Raw genomic sequence first — 17,475 nt, 5'->3', positions numbered from 1 at the left:
TAACGGACATGGCGGACTGACTGACAAAAATTACAAATGTTGAGATCTTAGATAACCCCACATTTTGTTGATCTTGGTCGATAGAGTTCGTCCTTGCGATCCTACATTTTTTATGCGTTGGTACATTGGATCACTTTTGTACATTTTGGTACATTTTTAATATGCCTGTTCTAGTATTTAAATTTTTCATACAATTTTATGTTCACATATATTATTTTAACAAATGGCTCTGTTCCACCAGACACAAATTTTGTTTCAGTTAGAAATTGAACCACGACTAGCACTGGAAAATATCGCATACAGTCGATTTGCGATGACAATTGACAGGATAATTGAGAAAATATGTATGCGCCAATGTAAGGCCCACTACGTAAACAGTTATTTATTGTGAATCACAATTTGTGAAATACAAAAATCTTTCGTGAAAAATGTTTGGTACATTTTTGCTAAAATTGGTAAATTTTTCCAAATTTTGGTACAAAATTTTTCTTGGAATAGCACCCGTGATGACGACTGCTTTAGGAGGCCTGGTTAATTGCCATGGCTTTCCGGCAGCTGATGAATTATAGGTATTGTTGTGGTCAAGGCTTTTGGGCTCAGTTATTATTAGTAGGATCTGCGTGATTGATTTGTAAGCTAATTTCGTTATATTTGATTGACACACTTCGGCAAATTTAGTTTCATCACAGCCAAATCACATAGACCATAGGATTCATTAAAAATATATTTTGATTAGTTAAATTTCTAAACATAGAATAAAAACAAGCAGAAGGTTTTTTTGTTGCTTCAAATTGTATTTTTTCTATTGAAATCATTGAGCTGCCTCAAATCTAGGATATTTGTTTTATTCGTTTGGGAATTTGGTCTTAAGCCAAATCAAACGTGAATAAGAAAATACATTTTATATAGTCGAATACATGAAAATGATTAATATTGAATTTACAGCTCACAACGGCTTTTCTCCAATCACAGCAGTTATCCATGGCATGAAGCTTGCTACATTCGTGTTCGCTCCCATGGAACAATCGCCTAATCCAAACGAAACGATGCCAATCTGAACAAAGCGCTCCTTACCTAAATATTCAACTTGACTGCTCAGTGGACTGCCCGATGAGCCCTTGCATACAATTTCATTCAAAGTGGTACAAATTTGAGTTGGCTCTATTGTAAAATTTCGGAAAGACTTTGAGCATTTTGGACGATCGACACGTGAAACATTTATTTCACGCAGTATATTATTTCTCTCAGTGTTTGCGTTTCCATGTGACAATCCTGTTAGGAGTAGACCTTCCAGAGTTTCCACCTTTTGCTGTAGATCCTCATTTACAGGCAAGCAGATTGGACTGATGTTTTCTGATAGAAATCGCATACAATGGAAGGACAATTTACAATAATTCTATAGTGTCATAAGTAAAATATCTTGCTCACCTTTGAAATCGACCTTTCGATCCAGTTTCACCAGAGCTATATCATTATATGTAATAGGATTAAGTTTGAAATCTGGGTGCATAATTATTTTTTCGACGTCGATTTCCTCAACTGTCGAATTTTCCGCAACACCTAAGCGCACTGAATCACTGAATGAAGAATTAAAATCTTACTTTCGGATATTTATATAAGTAATATAGACTTACATTCTATTATTGCCCACAATATGCGCAGCGGTCAAAACAAATTCTGTGAATCAAATTGCGATTTTATCAACTAATTTCAAGATCCTACAGCGATTATGTTGTGCACTTACGGTCACTAATCACGGTTCCTATATATTCAATTGATCTTTTCCATCAATTGAAACCTTAATGCGTGCCATCCAAGGCCTTGAACTGGGAATGTTTTCATTACCAATAAAAGGTAAATCCTTCTTATGGACTCCGCATTCTTGTTTTTCCAATTCGTGCAATCCTTCTGTATTAAGTTCTATTGAAAATAGAAAAATTAAATTTGTATTCTAGTTATATAGCTAGATGAACTCACTCTCAGCTGAGCCAGATGCAATGATGCATATCAGGCTAATATAGCTAACAAGTAGAAGCGACTTCATGCTGATCGAACTATTTGAGAACAACTATTGCATCTGAGCAATTGCATCCTCCCCTTTATATATCAGAGAACAGCGTGATATATGTAATTCATTTTAATTTATGTAAATGATTTCTCATAAAATGAAACAAGTTAGAAAGCTACAGTCGAAAGCTACAAAGCAACTAAGACCCCTAGTAAGTAGGCGTTTTTGACCATAGAAAAGTAATTCTTTAATAACTTCTACAATTTTTATCTGATTGCAACCAAATTGTCAGGAATCATAACTACTATGATTATTATTGTATACAATAGCTTTATTTTAATTACGCTTGTTATTCGATTTTTGATTTGAGGGGCGTAAGTGGGCGTGGCAAAAATTTGAAACAAACTTGATCTGCGTGCAAACATAACAAATGCTGTCGAACAATTATAGCTCTATCTCTTATAGTCTCTGAGATCCAGTGTTTTATACGGACAGACGGACAGACAAAAGAATATATATACTTTATAGGGTCGGAGATGCCTTCTTCTACCTGTTACATACATTTCCTGCCAGCACAAATTTATAATACCCTTCTACCGTATGGCTAGCGGGTATAAAATAAACCGGAATTGAAGTTCAATTCCTATCTGCACTGACCCCGCACTCTGCCGCCATCTACCAGCGAATAGCATTTAAAATGCTATTACTGCGCCCTCTTTGGTGTTGAGTTTGTATTAAATTTACCTCAGTTGAGACGTCACCTACCGGCAGTGTTGCTATAAAACAAATTACCTCAGTAATGCTATTGCATAAGCCATGACGTCCACGGTTGCCACTTTTGGTACCAATGTACCAAAACGGGTACATTTTTTATGCGTTGGTACATTGGATCACTTTTGTACATTTTGGTACATTTTAATATGCCTGTTCTAGTATTTAAATTTTTCATAAAATTTTATGTTCACATATATTATTTTAACAAATGGTTCTGTTCCACCAGATACAAATTTTGTTTCAGTTAGAAATTGAACCACGACTAGCACTGGAAAATATCGCATACAGTCGATTTGCGATATATCGTGTCAATTGAGAAAATATGTATGTATGCGCCAATGTAAGGTCCATCACTAAGTAAACAGTTATATATTGTAAATCACAATTTGTAAGTCACAATTTGTGAATCACAATTTGTGAAATACGAAGAATCTTTCGTGAAAAATGTTTGGTACATTTTGTTCCAAATTTCGGTACAAAACATTTTTTAGAATGGCAACCGTGCCTATGTGTGCTTTGAAAATTTGGAAGGATATGCCCGAGATATTGCTTGTTTTCGAAAAACGCCCTAGTTGTACCCTCAAAGTATGAAGAACAATTTTCAACTTTGGAAAGGATTTTGAAAATTAAGTTAGCATAAGTGAGCAATAACTTCAACTGTATGTTGTAGAGTCATCAATTCTTAATAGTTGTTTTTTCTGAATTTTTCCGCACAATTGGCGCAATTCCCATTTTTTTCAGATAACCTCACGTTTTCCAACACCGATTTGTGCTATGTAGGAAATAGAGAGGACCGTCTGAAGCAATGTTTTGTGAATAACTTCCATGTTTTTGATCCTAGCACATCCGGGCTTGGATTTATATTGTGTCTACCAAGAATGAGGTCTTTTTCTCTAAAATTGCTCAAAATATACAAATTTGACATAGCGGACATGGCGGACATAACGGACATAGCAGACATGGCGGACATAGCGGACATGGCGGACATAGCGGACATGGCGGACATAGCGGACATGGCGGACATAGCGGACATAACGGACATGGCGGACATAGCGGACATGGCGGACATAGCGGACATAACGGACATGGCGGACATAGCGGACATAGCGGACATAGCGGACATAACGGACATAGCAGACATGGCGGACATAGCGGACATGGCGGACATAGCGGACATGGCGGACATAGCGGACATGGCGGACATAGCGGACATAGCGGACATGGCGGACATAGCGGACATAGCGGACATAGCGGACATAACGGACATGGCGGACATGGCGGACATGGCGGACATAACGGACATGGCGGACATGGCGGACATAGCGGACATGGCGGACATAGCGGACATGGCGGACATAGCGGACATGGCGGACATGGCGGACATGGCGGACATAGCGGACATGGCGGACATAGCGGACATGGCGGACATAGCGGACATGGCGGACATAGCGGACATGGCGGACATAACGGACATGGCGGACATAGCGGACATAACGGACATGGCGGACATGGCGGACATGGCGGACATAACGGACATGGCGGACATAGCGGACATGGCGGACATAGCGGACATGGCGGACACAGTGGACAGAGCGGACTGACTGACAAAAATTACAAATGTTGAGATCTTAGATAACCCCACATTTTGTTGATCTTGGTCGATAGAGTTCGTCCTTGCGATCCTATGTGCACGGTTGCCACTTTTGGTACCAATGTACCAAAACGGGTACATTTTTTATGCGTTGGTACATTGGATCACTTTTGTACATTTTGGTACATTTTTAATATGCCTGTTCTAGTATTTAAATTTTTCATAAAATTTTATGTTCACATATATTATTTTAACAAATGGTTCTGTTCCACCAGACACAAATTTTGTATCAGTTAGAAATTGAACCATGACTAACACTGGAAAATATCGCATACAGTCGATTTGCGATGACAATTGACAGGATAATTGGGAAAATATGTATGCGCCAATGTAAGGCCCACTACGTAAACAGTTATTTATTGTGAATCACAATTTGTGAAATACAAAAAATCTTTCGTGAAAAATGTTTGGTACATTTTTGCTAAAATTGGTAAATTTTTTCCAAATTTTGGTACAAACATTTTTTTTGGAATAGCACCCGTGATGACGACTGCTTTAGGAGGCCTGGTTAATTGCCATGGCTTTCCGGCAGCTGATGAATTATAGGTATTGTTGTGGTCAAGGCTTTTGGGCTCAGTTATTATTAGTAGGATCTGCGTGATTGATTTGTAAGCTAATTTCGTTATATTTGATTGACACACTTCGGCAAATTTAGTTTCATCACAGCCAAATCACATAGACCATAGGATTCATTAAAAATATATTTTGATTAGTTAAATTTCTAAACATAGAATAAAAACAAGCAGAGGGTTTTTTTTTTGCTTCAAATTGTATTTTTTCTATTGAAATCATTGAGCTGCCTCCAATCTAGAATATTTGTTTTATTTGTTTGGGAATTTGGTCTTAAGCCAAATCAAACGTGAATAAGAAAATACATTTTATATAGTCGAATACATGAAAATGATTAATATTGAATTTACAGCTCACAACGGCTTTTCTCCAATCACTGCAGTTATCCATGGCATGAAGCTTGCTACATTCGTGTTCGCTCCCATGGAACAATCGCCTAATCCAAACGAAACGATGCCAAACTGAACAAAGCGCTCCTTACCTAAATATTCAACTTGACTGCTCAGTGGACTGCCCGATGAGCCCTTGCATACAATTTCATTCAAAGTGGTACAAATTTGAGTTGGCTCTATTGTCAAATTTCGAAAAGACTTTGAGCATTTTGGACGATCGACACGTGAAACATTTATTTCACGCAGTATATTATTTCTCTCAGTGTTTGCGTTTCCATGTGACAATCCTGTTAGGAGTAGACCTTCCAGAGTTTCCACCTTTTGCTGTAGATCCTCATTTACAGGCAAGCAGATTGGACTGATGTTTTCTGTTAGAAATCGCATACAATGGAAGGACAATTTACAATAATTCTATAGTGTCATAAGTAAAATATCTTGCTCACCTTTGAAATCGACCTTTCGATCCAGTTTCACCAGAGCTATATCATTATATGTAATAGGATTAAGTTTGAAATCTGGGTGCATAATTATTTTTTCGACGTCGATTTCCTCAACTGTCGAATTTTCCGCAACACCTAAGCGCACTGAACGACTGAATGAAAAATTAAAATCTTACTTCGGGATATTTATATAGGTAATATAGACTTACATTCTAGTACCGTCCACAATATGCGCAGCGGTCAAAACAAATTCTGTGAATCAAATTGCGGCTGTTATCATCCAATTTCAAGATCCTACTACGATTATATGGTTTACTTACGGTCACTAATTAAGGTTCCTATATATTCAAATGAATCTTTTTCATCAATTGAAACCTTAATGCGTGCTATCCAAGGCCTTGAACTGGGAATGTTTTCATTACCAATAAAAGGTAAATCCTTCTTATGGACTCCGCATTCTTGTTTTTCCAATTCGTGCAATCCTTCTGTATTAAGTTCTATTGAAAATAGAAAAATTAAATTTGTATTCTAGTTATATAGCTAGATGAACTCACTCTCAGCTGAGCCAGATGCAATGATGCATATCAGGCTAATATAGCTAACAAGTAGAAGCGACTTCATGCTGATCGAACGATTTGAGAACGACTATTGCATCTAAGCAATTGCATGCTGCCCTTTATATAGCAGAGAACAGCGTGATATATGTAATTCATTTTAATTTGTGTATATGATTTCTCATAAATTGAAAAAATAAACCGGAATTGAAGTTCAATTCCTATCTGCACTGACCCCGCACTCTGCCGCCATCTACCGACGAATAGCATTTAAAATGAATTACTGCGCCCTCTTTGGTGTTGAATTTGTATTAAATTTACCTCAGTTTGGACGTCACCTACCGGTTATAAAAAGTTTAGCCTGTTTAACAACCACAGTAAAGCTCTTTCTTAAGCCATGACGACTGCTTGAGGAGGCCTGGAGCTAGAATGATATAAAATAGAACGATTGAACCGAGACAAGAAAATATAGAAATACATATTAAAAATTTTTAATTTTCTTTAAATATAAATAAATATGTTGCCATACAAATGACAGTAAACAAATTTAAAGTTATTCTCCATCAATAAGCAACAATTGGATTCTGTCTTAACATAATTTATAAAATGTATTAAACGTAGATAACTATTCATGTTGTCAATGGAATGCCATAAGTAAATACCAGTTGTTCGCTCGATGACAAACGGATAATCAAATTTGAACAAACAATGGCAAACACTTGAGTTCGAGAACTCAGCCGCATTGTTTTGCGCCTCAGGGGCTCTAACCTTGAAAAGACCGGGAGTGGGAGTTGCCAGAATTCTTTGAGAGAGACAGTTGAAAGAACTCAAGTTGACGATGTGAGGCAGTTGCATACGTTTCTCGAATAGCAGATGTGAGCGAGTGCAATAAAATATCAACGGGAAATAATTGCGAGTCTGTTTAAACAATTGTTAATTTGCAAAGCTCTTAGCCTACCGGATATTATGATATTCTTCCCGCCTATAAAGCTGACAAGTCTGCAGTTCGGCAATCAATCAATGTGGCGACAGTGAAATGTGAACATACCTGAAATTCCAGTCAACAATTTTATAGAAATGAAACTGCTGCTTCGAAGTAGACGAACGACCAAAAAGATCAACGATGATGAATCCAACTCCTTTAAGTTGACAACGACAACGAGAGCAGCGACAGCAGTTGGTCCCAGTACCGAGACGAGAGCTCAAGTCAGTGCAAAGATAACTGAACGACAACAAAATGTTGAACAAATCTGTTCTGGGAATATTTCACTCAGCTAAATCTCGCATTCAAGATTAATTATAAATATGTATGTGCTTGTACGATCGGTGTTAGTATGTTTTGAATAAAGCGAAACTAGTCTCAGCTAGAATAAGTACTCGTTTATGAATTGATTGATTGGGAATTACCAGCTCGGGGTAAATTAAAACCCGGGTGAAATCCCACTGCAACTGCTGATAGAGGAAATGTAAGTGTAATCAATAAACAATTGCGTTTTTATGCTTTCCAGTATTTGCATAATGAAAATAAACGGGTTTCCTCGATTCCGCAGAAGTAATTAGAAAATTCAGTCTGCTATACACCCTGTATAGAAATGATAGAAAGGTAATGCGTGCGATGATCGACAATTGATATTGAAGTATCGTCGCTTTTAAGATTAATTATACATACATACTCGTATGTATGTCTGAGCTTGAACGGTGTCAGTATGCTTAGAATAAAGCTAAACTAGTCTAAGATAGAATAAGTTCTCCTTTATGAAATGTTTGACATTTTTAAAAATTATTTTCCTACACTACGTAGATGACATTTCTAGGGTATTTGCACTTTCTCATTTTCCGTTGATTCAGAGGCAAAACACATTTGTTTGTAAACCTTTAATTCCATTTATTTATTGTAATTTGATTTATGTTAACTGATTGCTTATTTGCAAAATTAATATGCGATAAATACTTAAGTCGTAGCTATATATACAATATACACTTAGGTCTAGTTTTAGCTGGCACGTTTCACTGCATGACTCTTCTGGGATGTATATAGTGGGATCCAGCATCGTCGTCCTGTTGGTGGAAGGCGGCCATAACGATCAAGAGGCTGACAGCGGCGATGGCGCGTACAACGAAATTAAAGGCGCGTTTATATTCGCTCATCGTTAGAATACTAATCGAATGTGTAATCCGGAATGTGTTTGCACTTATGGAAAGTATGAAATGAACTAACCGATCAGAGCACTGGACTCAAGACTTTTATTGCAATCGCGACGCAGACTGTGATCGGTTCTGTGTTTTACCCGCATTGCGAGAGACTTATCCAGAGATTGTGGTGTGGAGAATAACCCGAACATTCTGATCAATTGTCGCGCTCTCAAGTTGTGACTTTTGCAGCTCTGGAGGGAGCTCTGCAGTTGAGCATTGCCTCAGTTTGAAATCAAACACTCGACAGTCGCACAAATTTGTTTTCGTCTCACTTATTTTTGGCATCCGAGAGATACGTGAGTTGACTCACAAAATCGCAGACGAATCGAAATTGCTGCGCAAAATTACAATTGTTGTCGCCTGAGTAGCTTCTGGATGTCGTCACTCACTCACGTCTCTTGATTCTTGTCTCTCGTCTCTTGTCTCTTTTGTCTTTTGCTCTGATTACGTTGCAATTAGATTCGATTAGCTCAAATTGTATTTGAATTGCGATTAAACCGGGCATAAATTATTTTCCATAAACCTGTATAAATGCACATTTTAGTATAACAACTCTGAATAAGTTGTTTACACTTACCTCACGTAACGTTGGAAATTCCGTGTATGACATAAATCAGAAATTTTGCCTAAAAAACGCTGTGGCAGCTGCAACATTTGCAGCGCGGGAATCAACAGGAATTGTCTCAGCAGTGGCATTTCTTAGAGTTGTGGCCTCTTTGAGGATTCGATGCAAACTGAGCTCAGGTACGACAGCTGAGCCAGGTAGGAACATAGCTCAGATTCAGTTCAAGCTGCACTCGGGTAGAACAATTGAGGTAGGTTGCGTCTTTCTTTTGCTTGGTGCAACAACAATTCGTCAGAGTTTTCTCCCAGCTGCTTATCTGCAATTGTATTTCCTTTTCATTTTTGCGAAAGAGACTGACTCAAGTAATGCAATTCTTAAAATGTTGATATACAATAAATATATATTTTGTACAGATAAACGTTAAAGTTAAATGGAAATTGTTTCTTGTAGCTGCGCCAGACGTTGGGCATTCGTCAGTTTCCAAGTCACACAGGATAACGATGTGATAAAGAAGCCAATTCCTGAAAACAGTGTCGATTAATCGGATGTCTGCGCATTAATCACGTATTTATGAAACTTCACTTACCCATGAGTAATATGGCCTCGGATGTTTCGTCTTGCCACGCCTTTGATACCACACAGAGCAGAATGAAACCGCTGAGTAGACAGAAGGAACCGATAACCACAGCCAATGTTATGAGGATGATAACGGGATCGGGTTCTCTTAACGTCTTGTATGGGAAGAGTGTCTGGCAGAGTGAATCCTTCTTGGGGTAGTCACTTTGAACACTGCAAACGCGATAAAGAAATCAATTCTAGAAGCGTATTTTATCCATGAAATAGTTACACACCAAGACTCGGCATACGTAGGCAGAATGGGGGCACTTCTATACTCCATGACGACACTCGATGCACTGCCACATATTGGATGCCGATGCAGCATCCAAACCAAACACTTTTGGGGTAGTCTGCGAACTACATTTTCTAAATATGTAAACAGACAGATGTGGGGAATATATAAGAGACAGCTGATGCGGCGCGTGTTCCTTGTGGATTGGGGTGCATCGGTGGTATTTTTAGATGCATAGGAAGTGGCAGATTGAAAGTGCCGGCAGCGGAACTAAACAGTCGAGGTCTTCTGGCAACAATGCTTCTATTTATAGCTACTAGGGAATGTTGACTCTGCACCGAGTTCAACGATCTCTTTACGTCTGGAAGGGATAAGCCGAAAGATCGTCTTACACCTAATGTACGAATGTTAATCATTATCAAGAGTTATTGAAAAATGAAATAAACGGTGTAAAAGAAGAGACGATTTTTCACAATTTGTTGTATTGTAGCTAATACTTTAAAGAAAGCAACAATGATTTTGAAAGTGCAATTCAAATGAGGTGTATGAAAATTGTGCTAAACCACATTAAAAGAAGAACGATGCATATATGAAAAAAGGAAAAAAGAAAATTTATATGGATTTAAGACACCTTAAAATGTAGCTATAATGCATAGTTATAATACATATAAGAAGCAGAACGATGCATATTTGAAAGAATATATGTACATTAAAAAAGACTTAAGATACTTTAAAATGTAGGTATAATGCATGGCTTGACAAAATACTGAAAATTGTGCGCTGAAATTATTCGAAAAGAATGACTACCATGGTTTATAGACACTGAAACAATTCCATCATCATTTGATACGCATTCGAGCATAAATATTTGAAGTCTAGAAAAACTGGTATCGATATCTGTGGAAGCGATATATTAAAATTTATGCGAATCTATTGTACTATAAAAGTATTTAGCATCAGGTTGAAGAAAATTTATAAATTGGTGTAAAAGAAATTGAAAATTCCAATGTTTTATTATAATATATAATAATCCAGAGTACAGGAAAAAGTTTTGAAGTTATTGTAAATTACCTTAAATGCATTTCTTTATTAATTTGTTTATTTAAATTTATTCAATTCAATTCAATTCATTTTGTGGCAATTTTGTAGGCGATCCAGCGAATGTAGCTACCGACATTTGTGTAAACACCTGGATGGCCATCACCACAATTTGATGATCCAAAGCTGACAATTCCGAACTGAACGAAGCGTTGTCGGCCATCCAAATTCTTCACATATGCCAATGGACCACCGGAGTCCCCATTGCATGCATCCCTTCCAAGGCCACCGGCGCACAGTTGAGCTGGGATGATTTGCCTTCGATAAGATTTTTGGCAGTTATCAATATCCTTATGGCGAACAACGGTTTCTAGTGGAACATCGGACGCAAAGCGGACTTCGGTTTTACCCCAACCCGTCACATGGAATAGTTCCATTGAGCTCACACTCCGTTGAATAGTCTCATTCACAGGCAAACAAATGGGTCCAATGCTATCTGCGGAAAGTGAATAAAATTAATTGTAAATCTGTCAATGAGAGTGTGATGAATATACTCGCACCTTTGAATTCAACATCTCGTGAGAGTTTGATTAGAGCAATATCATTGTGACCAGTGATAGATGAGTAATTTTCATGGATATAAACTCGATCCGCTTCCACATCCTCAACTGGCGGCGCACACGTTTCCACTCCCCTCTTTCGGGTGCAATCTCTTCCCTGGGATATTCTGTGTTCTCCAAGACGCACGTACAATCTATGTTTCAAATTCAAAGAATGTAGAATTACAAAAATGTGTTTAAATGTGTTCGATTGTGAGACACCCGCTTAACACTTTAAATAAAGGATTAGCAGTGCAGTATTATTCTTAAAATATACTAAATTAGAATACCAAAAACTATTTCAAATATACCATATATGAAGTGCAAAATACACCAGATTGCAAATCAAAGTAGCTAAGACCCAACTTCAGCAACCGTTTCTTGCCATACATAATTATGTCTAACTTCTTACGACTTTTATCTTGGAAGAAGTCAAAATACTGTAGTTATTATTCGGTGTACTAAAAATCACTGTAGCTTACATATTACGTTTGCAATGCGGTTAGCAAAAAAGGTAGAAGTGAGCGTAGCAAAAAAAATATAAAACAGACTAGAAAAAAAAACAAGTAAGAAAGCTACAGTCAAGTATGCTCGTCTGTAAGATACCTATTGTAAATAAAAGCAAAAAAGTGGGGTATTCAGTTTTTGAAGTGATCCAAATTAACATACCGCAAAAATTCTACAATTGTACTAAGGGCTACATTTGGTATATTTATTTTTATTGTATCGCAACCAAAATTTCAGAAATCATAAAAACAATAGTTATTATTGTATGCACCAAAAATCTCTAGTATTCTAGCTTCGAAATTACGCTTCTTATTTGATTTTTGTCTATGTGCCGGCGTGAAAGTGGGCGTGGTAAAAATTTGAAACAAACTAGAGCTGCATAGAAACACAATAAGTACTGTCGAAAAAAAATTATAGCTCTATTTTTATAGTCTCTGAAATCTAAATGCTTGTATCTCTATCTTTTTTAGTTTTTGAGATCTAAGTGTTAATACGGACAGCCGGACAGAACATGGCTATATCGTATCGACTGTTGACTTTATGGGTTCGGAGATGCCTCCTTCTGCCTGTTACATACATTTTCTGCCAGTACAAAGTTATAATACCCTTCTACCCTGTAATGTGGATCGCAAGGGACAAAAGTAGGTGCTTTAAGAAACAACTCGAAAAAAACTTAAAGCTTTATACGGATAGAGGGACAGACATGGTTAAATCGTCTCGTCTTTTGATGCTAACCAACAACATTTGTACTTTATGGATAAACCATATAATACTTACAGCGTTTTTCTAGTGAAACAATGAGCAGCGGTTAATACATAGCCTATTAAAATAAAACCCATTACATTAGTGCATATTACTTATTGTGGACTAATTTACTTACGTTTGTTTATTAGCGTTCCGCCACACGAGAAGTCCTCGTTATCCAACTCGTCTCGAATGTAAAGCAGAGTCATCCAAGGTCTGGACATCAATGCAATTTCTCTGCCTCCGATTGTTTTCGATGTTCCAAATTCTCCGCACTCTTCTGGGTTCAGATGATCAACGCCTTTTGCCACTTCTTCTGCATCTTCACAACACACAAACCCCTATGAAATGAAATAAACACATTCAGTCTTTGGAGAATGGAAATTTTCAAATAACGCAATAACATTTTTGTGAACAGGGCATTCAGAATTTCTGATGTACAATTCTTCATCAGCTGTATGCTCCGATGTTGCTTCCGATTTTCTTGCAGTAATGTTTTTAACCAGCGTACAATTGTTTATAGGCACACAATATCCTGGCTTGAAATCGAGTCTGGTGCAAAAGTCATCCGCTAAACATTTTTTGTAGTAGAATTGATATTTAATATTTCACTTCAGTTATTCAAGATTCTATATTATACCAGTGTATTCAACTACGGCAACTGCAAGTGTTGATGCCAAACACGAAACGAAAATCAGCAATCTGATTCTGATTCTATACATTGCGATTGGAGAGCTGTAGCGGACTGAGCACAGTTTTGAGATGTTTCAGTTATTTTGTATGTATTATTAGTGTACATAACGAATCTGAGCTTATCAAGAATATATGGTGTATATATATATGTGCATCGGGTTAAACGATTGGTTTCCACCATTTGAGTTTTGTCTGTTATTCGTTTAAACTTTAAAGAATGAGATTTCTTCAACTCTGTTCTTTTTGAAAATGGGGGAAAATAAAATATAGTTTGTGTGGATATTTGGAATGAACCAAACTGCATTAGGACACAATAAAAGCTCGCGCTTTCATCAAAAAGTTGTAGTCTTAAAAAATACCACCGAATTATTAAGGTTACGGAGAAAATAAAAATAAACCTATATAAATAGATGTAGATAACAAAATTCTCGAAACAATCCCATTCGTTTATTGCTGTCACGCGATTCGATGATAATTATGTCGTAAGAATATTGTTTAATAAATTCGTAGAACTGCTAATTAAATAATAATATAAGCATAATTCGTATATGCAAATAAATATAAATATAACTTGGCCCTCGCTTAACACGGACTCTTTAAGCACGAACTCGGTCTTACACGGTGTCAAATTTGCTCCCATCCCCCTTTTAACACGCTAAATACACGACTTTTTGATAAGGATCCACCAAAAGAGAAAACATGTTGAAACAAACTGGCTTAAACTATAAATGCCACCAAAAACATTTCAAATTTGATATGAATGATGATCTCTTTAACATCTCTTTTTAACATTTTTAGATTTCTATAAACTTTAACCTGATAATTAATTAGATAAAGCAACTTTTTTGATTTAATACCAACTTTTAATTTTGAAAATATGAATGCTATGCATTTGTTAAATGCATATGCATATTAACTTTTGGTTAATTTTGAACAAATGTATGAAACTTTAATAAAAACAGACCAAATTTTGTTTAACACGAGGATTTTTAGGAACGTAACCTCTGTATTAAGCGAGGGCCAAGTGTATTATAATAAATTAACAATCGTTAATCGTATAATAAAAGTGTACGATTATTTCTAAATAGTGGAAAATGGTGTTTCCTCAAGATGTTGATATTCTCGATGCACCTTTTAGATTTCCGCTAACATATTGTTGAACTTTGCGCCTGCAAAAAATCTGTGTAAAAAGTAGATGGAGTTATCTTTAACCTCATAAAGTATATATATATTTGATTTATATTTTAGGGACTATACGAGATAGAGATATATGCACACAGATCAAGTTTGTTTAAAATTTTTGGATCTATTGTCCGACAATCTGGCATTGTTTCGACTTAATGGTACATTTTTGATGTTGTAACTAATATATTAATATACCAATTATAGCTTTCGGTATCTTTTAAGAATAATACAACACTGTTTTGCTCTAACTTAAACCAAGTAGCGGGTATCAACTGTCGCTTCTTACTTTGTTAATACTATGACTAAAATCTTGTTTTTAGTACTTTTTTTTAATAAGTGCACTCATAAACACAGGTCAGCACTAATGTTTTTACATTATATAAAAATTGATAGATGAATACAAATAAAAAAAATGTAGCCTATTAGTTAATCGGTTGCAACCTTTATAATTTATATGATTGATTCATGGTCAAAAGCTTTTTCTATAGTAAGTAACTTGTAAATATATATTTAATTCAAGATAAGCCAGCGGGCTGAAAATGATTTGTATATTTGTATATTTGCACTTAGTAACATATAATATATACATTTTGAATGATTACTAATGCATTGATATATTAGAATTAAAGATTCAATTTGAAAAATTATATATGTAGTACATAAGTTTGTATAATTTAAAAATCTATTTGGTGGCGATTTTGTTGGCGATCCAGCGAATATAGTTGCCGACATTTGTGTAGACACCAGGATGACCATCACCACAATTTGACGATCCATAACTGGTAATTCCAAACTGTACAAAGCGTTGCGAGTTATTATACAGATGGGTCACATAGGCTAATGGACCACCAGAGTCGCCACTACACGAGTCTCTCCCAATGTCACCAGCGCAGAGTTGTGTTGAGCCAAGAGCTGGAATGCCACTGTAGGATCGATCACAGAGCGTCTTATTTAAATTTGAGACGATTGTCTCTGTTAAGACATTAGATTGCCGGTAGCGACCAAGTTCTCCCCAACCAGCAACGAAGAATTTGTCAATTGTTTTGGATAATTGTTGCAGTGTTTCATTCAGTGGCAAACAAATTGGCCTGACGCTGTCTATGATTAAAATACACAATATTTATATTCAAATTGGATAGTGAACTAGATTTAACTTACTTGAAAATAATACATCTGCTGATAACTTCACCAGGGCAATATCATTGAGTTTAGTTCTCGCAGAATACTCTTCGTGTTGAAAGACTTCATTATTTTGAATAATTTGAACTTTCGGTGCGCATATCAATGATCCTCTCTTCCGTTTACAATCTATTTCCGTTAGTAGATTATGTTCCCCCAAATGCACTGAACGTCTGTGATAAAATAAAATGCTTTCAATTCAAAGAGTTAAACATAAATTAATAATAACTCACAGTGATCCATTTTTAAAACAATGTGCCGCAGTTAGTACATAGCCTGTGTATATAAAATTTGATTATATTAGTACTATATATTATTATCATTATCAATATTACTTACGATTGCTTATTAGAGTGCCGCCGCACTTAAAGCTAACAGTTGCATTGTAGCTTATGGTGAGGTAAACCATCCAGGGCCTGGACATTAATTCAACTTCTTTGCCTCCAATGGTTTTCATAGTACTAAATTGACCGCAATTTTGCTCTCTCAACACTCGAATTCCTTCAGCCACCTTTTCGTCTTCCTCGCAGCACACTAATCGCTGAATAAATGAAGAATAGTATTAGTTAGCTTAAGCTTATTAATGTAAAATGTACGCTACATTTGGGCCTGGACATCTAGAATGACTTATATATATTGTTTCTTCCGCCGTAAATGGAATTCCGGATATTCTCCGTTTTAACATGTCGAGGATTTTTGGACTTGCTTTGGAGGCACACAATATCCACTTTTTCCATCGGTTCTTAGGCAACTTTCATCTTGAGCTAGGCACAACTTGTAAGCAAACGCTAAACTGAGCGCAAATATCAATAGACTAGTTCCCATTATTGTAAGTTGCAAACTGAGCCAACAACTAAGTTGATTAACTTTTATAAGTGCCAGGCTTATCAATATTATATTTGCACTATTGAAAGTTTAAAAGTATTGTGTGTTACATACATAATTATACCCGCCACTCATAGGATAGAAGGGTATTATAAGATTTTGCGTTCATGAAATGTATGTAATAGGCAAAAGAAGGCATCTCTTAAAGAATATATATTTTTGATCAGATAGTCATGTCCTAGATCTCAGATACTATAAGAGTTAGAGATATGTACATATTTTTTCGATTTTTAATGCGCGCTGATCAAGTTTTGTTTCACGCCCACTACCGCCCCCACAATTGACAAAAATCAAATAACAAGCGTAATTTTGAGGCTTGAGTCGAATTTAGGCATATACAACAATAACTATAGAATTCCTGAGAATTTGATTGTGATCTTATAAAAATGATAGAATTTATTTAAGTAATACTTTTGTATGGCAAATTACATCTACTCCAATCGGGTTTTATCTGCCTTGGCTGACAATCTGGTATATTTTGACCTCTATGGTATATTTTGAAAGTAGTATTTCAGCGGTATACCAAATACGAAATGCGGCATATTTTAGTATTTTTGTGGTATATTGTTTGGTATATATTAAGAATAATACGGCACTGTTTTGCTTTTATTCAATATGGGTTGCGGGTATTTTACAGTCGAGCATACA

At 36.3% G+C, this 17,475-nt stretch overlaps 4 protein-coding genes across 5 annotated transcripts; all 4 read right to left on the bottom strand.

Annotated features, from left to right (window-relative positions):
• Positions 1-829: 829 nt before the first annotated feature.
• LOC133841016 (serine protease grass-like) lies at positions 830-6,811 on the bottom strand. Of its 2 annotated transcripts, none has more exons than XM_062273267.1 (6): positions 6,711-6,811; positions 6,390-6,642; positions 6,156-6,332; positions 6,045-6,087; positions 1,429-1,577; positions 830-1,353 (listed from the first exon to the last, which is right to left on the bottom strand). In XM_062273267.1, the coding sequence occupies exons 2-6, from the start codon at positions 6,454-6,456 to the stop codon at positions 947-949; spliced, it is 843 nt and encodes a 280-aa protein (XP_062129251.1). In that variant the 5' UTR covers positions 6,457-6,642; positions 6,711-6,811; the 3' UTR covers positions 830-946. The 2 variants fall into 2 exon arrangements, with proteins under 2 accessions (XP_062129251.1, XP_062129253.1); XM_062273269.1 differs by lacking the exons at positions 830-1,353; positions 1,429-1,577 and adding exons at positions 5,117-5,763; positions 5,839-5,987.
• A 1,446-nt stretch (positions 6,812-8,257) lies between these two features.
• Positions 8,258-8,583, bottom strand: LOC133841022 (uncharacterized). Its single transcript, XM_062273275.1, has one exon. The coding sequence runs from the start codon at positions 8,535-8,537 to the stop codon at positions 8,397-8,399; it is 141 nt and encodes a 46-aa protein (XP_062129259.1). The 5' UTR covers positions 8,538-8,583; the 3' UTR covers positions 8,258-8,396.
• Positions 8,584-9,390: 807 nt separating this feature from the next.
• LOC133841020 (uncharacterized) lies at positions 9,391-10,090 on the bottom strand. Its single transcript, XM_062273273.1, has 3 exons — positions 9,999-10,090; positions 9,734-9,936; positions 9,391-9,668 (listed from the first exon to the last, which is right to left on the bottom strand). Exons 1-3 carry the CDS (start codon positions 10,088-10,090, stop codon positions 9,574-9,576), a joined length of 390 nt encoding a protein of 129 aa, XP_062129257.1. The 3' UTR covers positions 9,391-9,573.
• A 1,027-nt stretch (positions 10,091-11,117) lies between these two features.
• LOC133845539 (serine protease grass-like) lies at positions 11,118-16,783 on the bottom strand. Its single transcript, XM_062280018.1, has 11 exons — positions 16,544-16,783; positions 16,282-16,483; positions 16,176-16,218; positions 15,922-16,115; positions 15,448-15,861; positions 13,526-13,651; positions 13,290-13,456; positions 13,022-13,226; positions 12,919-12,961; positions 11,596-11,789; positions 11,118-11,531 (listed from the first exon to the last, which is right to left on the bottom strand). The coding sequence occupies exons 1-11, from the start codon at positions 16,625-16,627 to the stop codon at positions 11,125-11,127; spliced, it is 2,079 nt and encodes a 692-aa protein (XP_062136002.1). The 5' UTR covers positions 16,628-16,783; the 3' UTR covers positions 11,118-11,124.
• Between the last annotated feature and the right edge of the window lie 692 nt (positions 16,784-17,475).

The sequence above is a fragment of the Drosophila sulfurigaster genome, chromosome 3 (assembly GCF_023558435.1).
Source record: "Drosophila sulfurigaster albostrigata strain 15112-1811.04 chromosome 3, ASM2355843v2, whole genome shotgun sequence".
NCBI classification, from domain to species: Eukaryota; Metazoa; Arthropoda; class Insecta; order Diptera; family Drosophilidae; genus Drosophila; species Drosophila sulfurigaster.
Note: the sequence above shows the minus strand (reverse complement) of the source record. Positions and strands in the feature narration are given on the sequence as shown.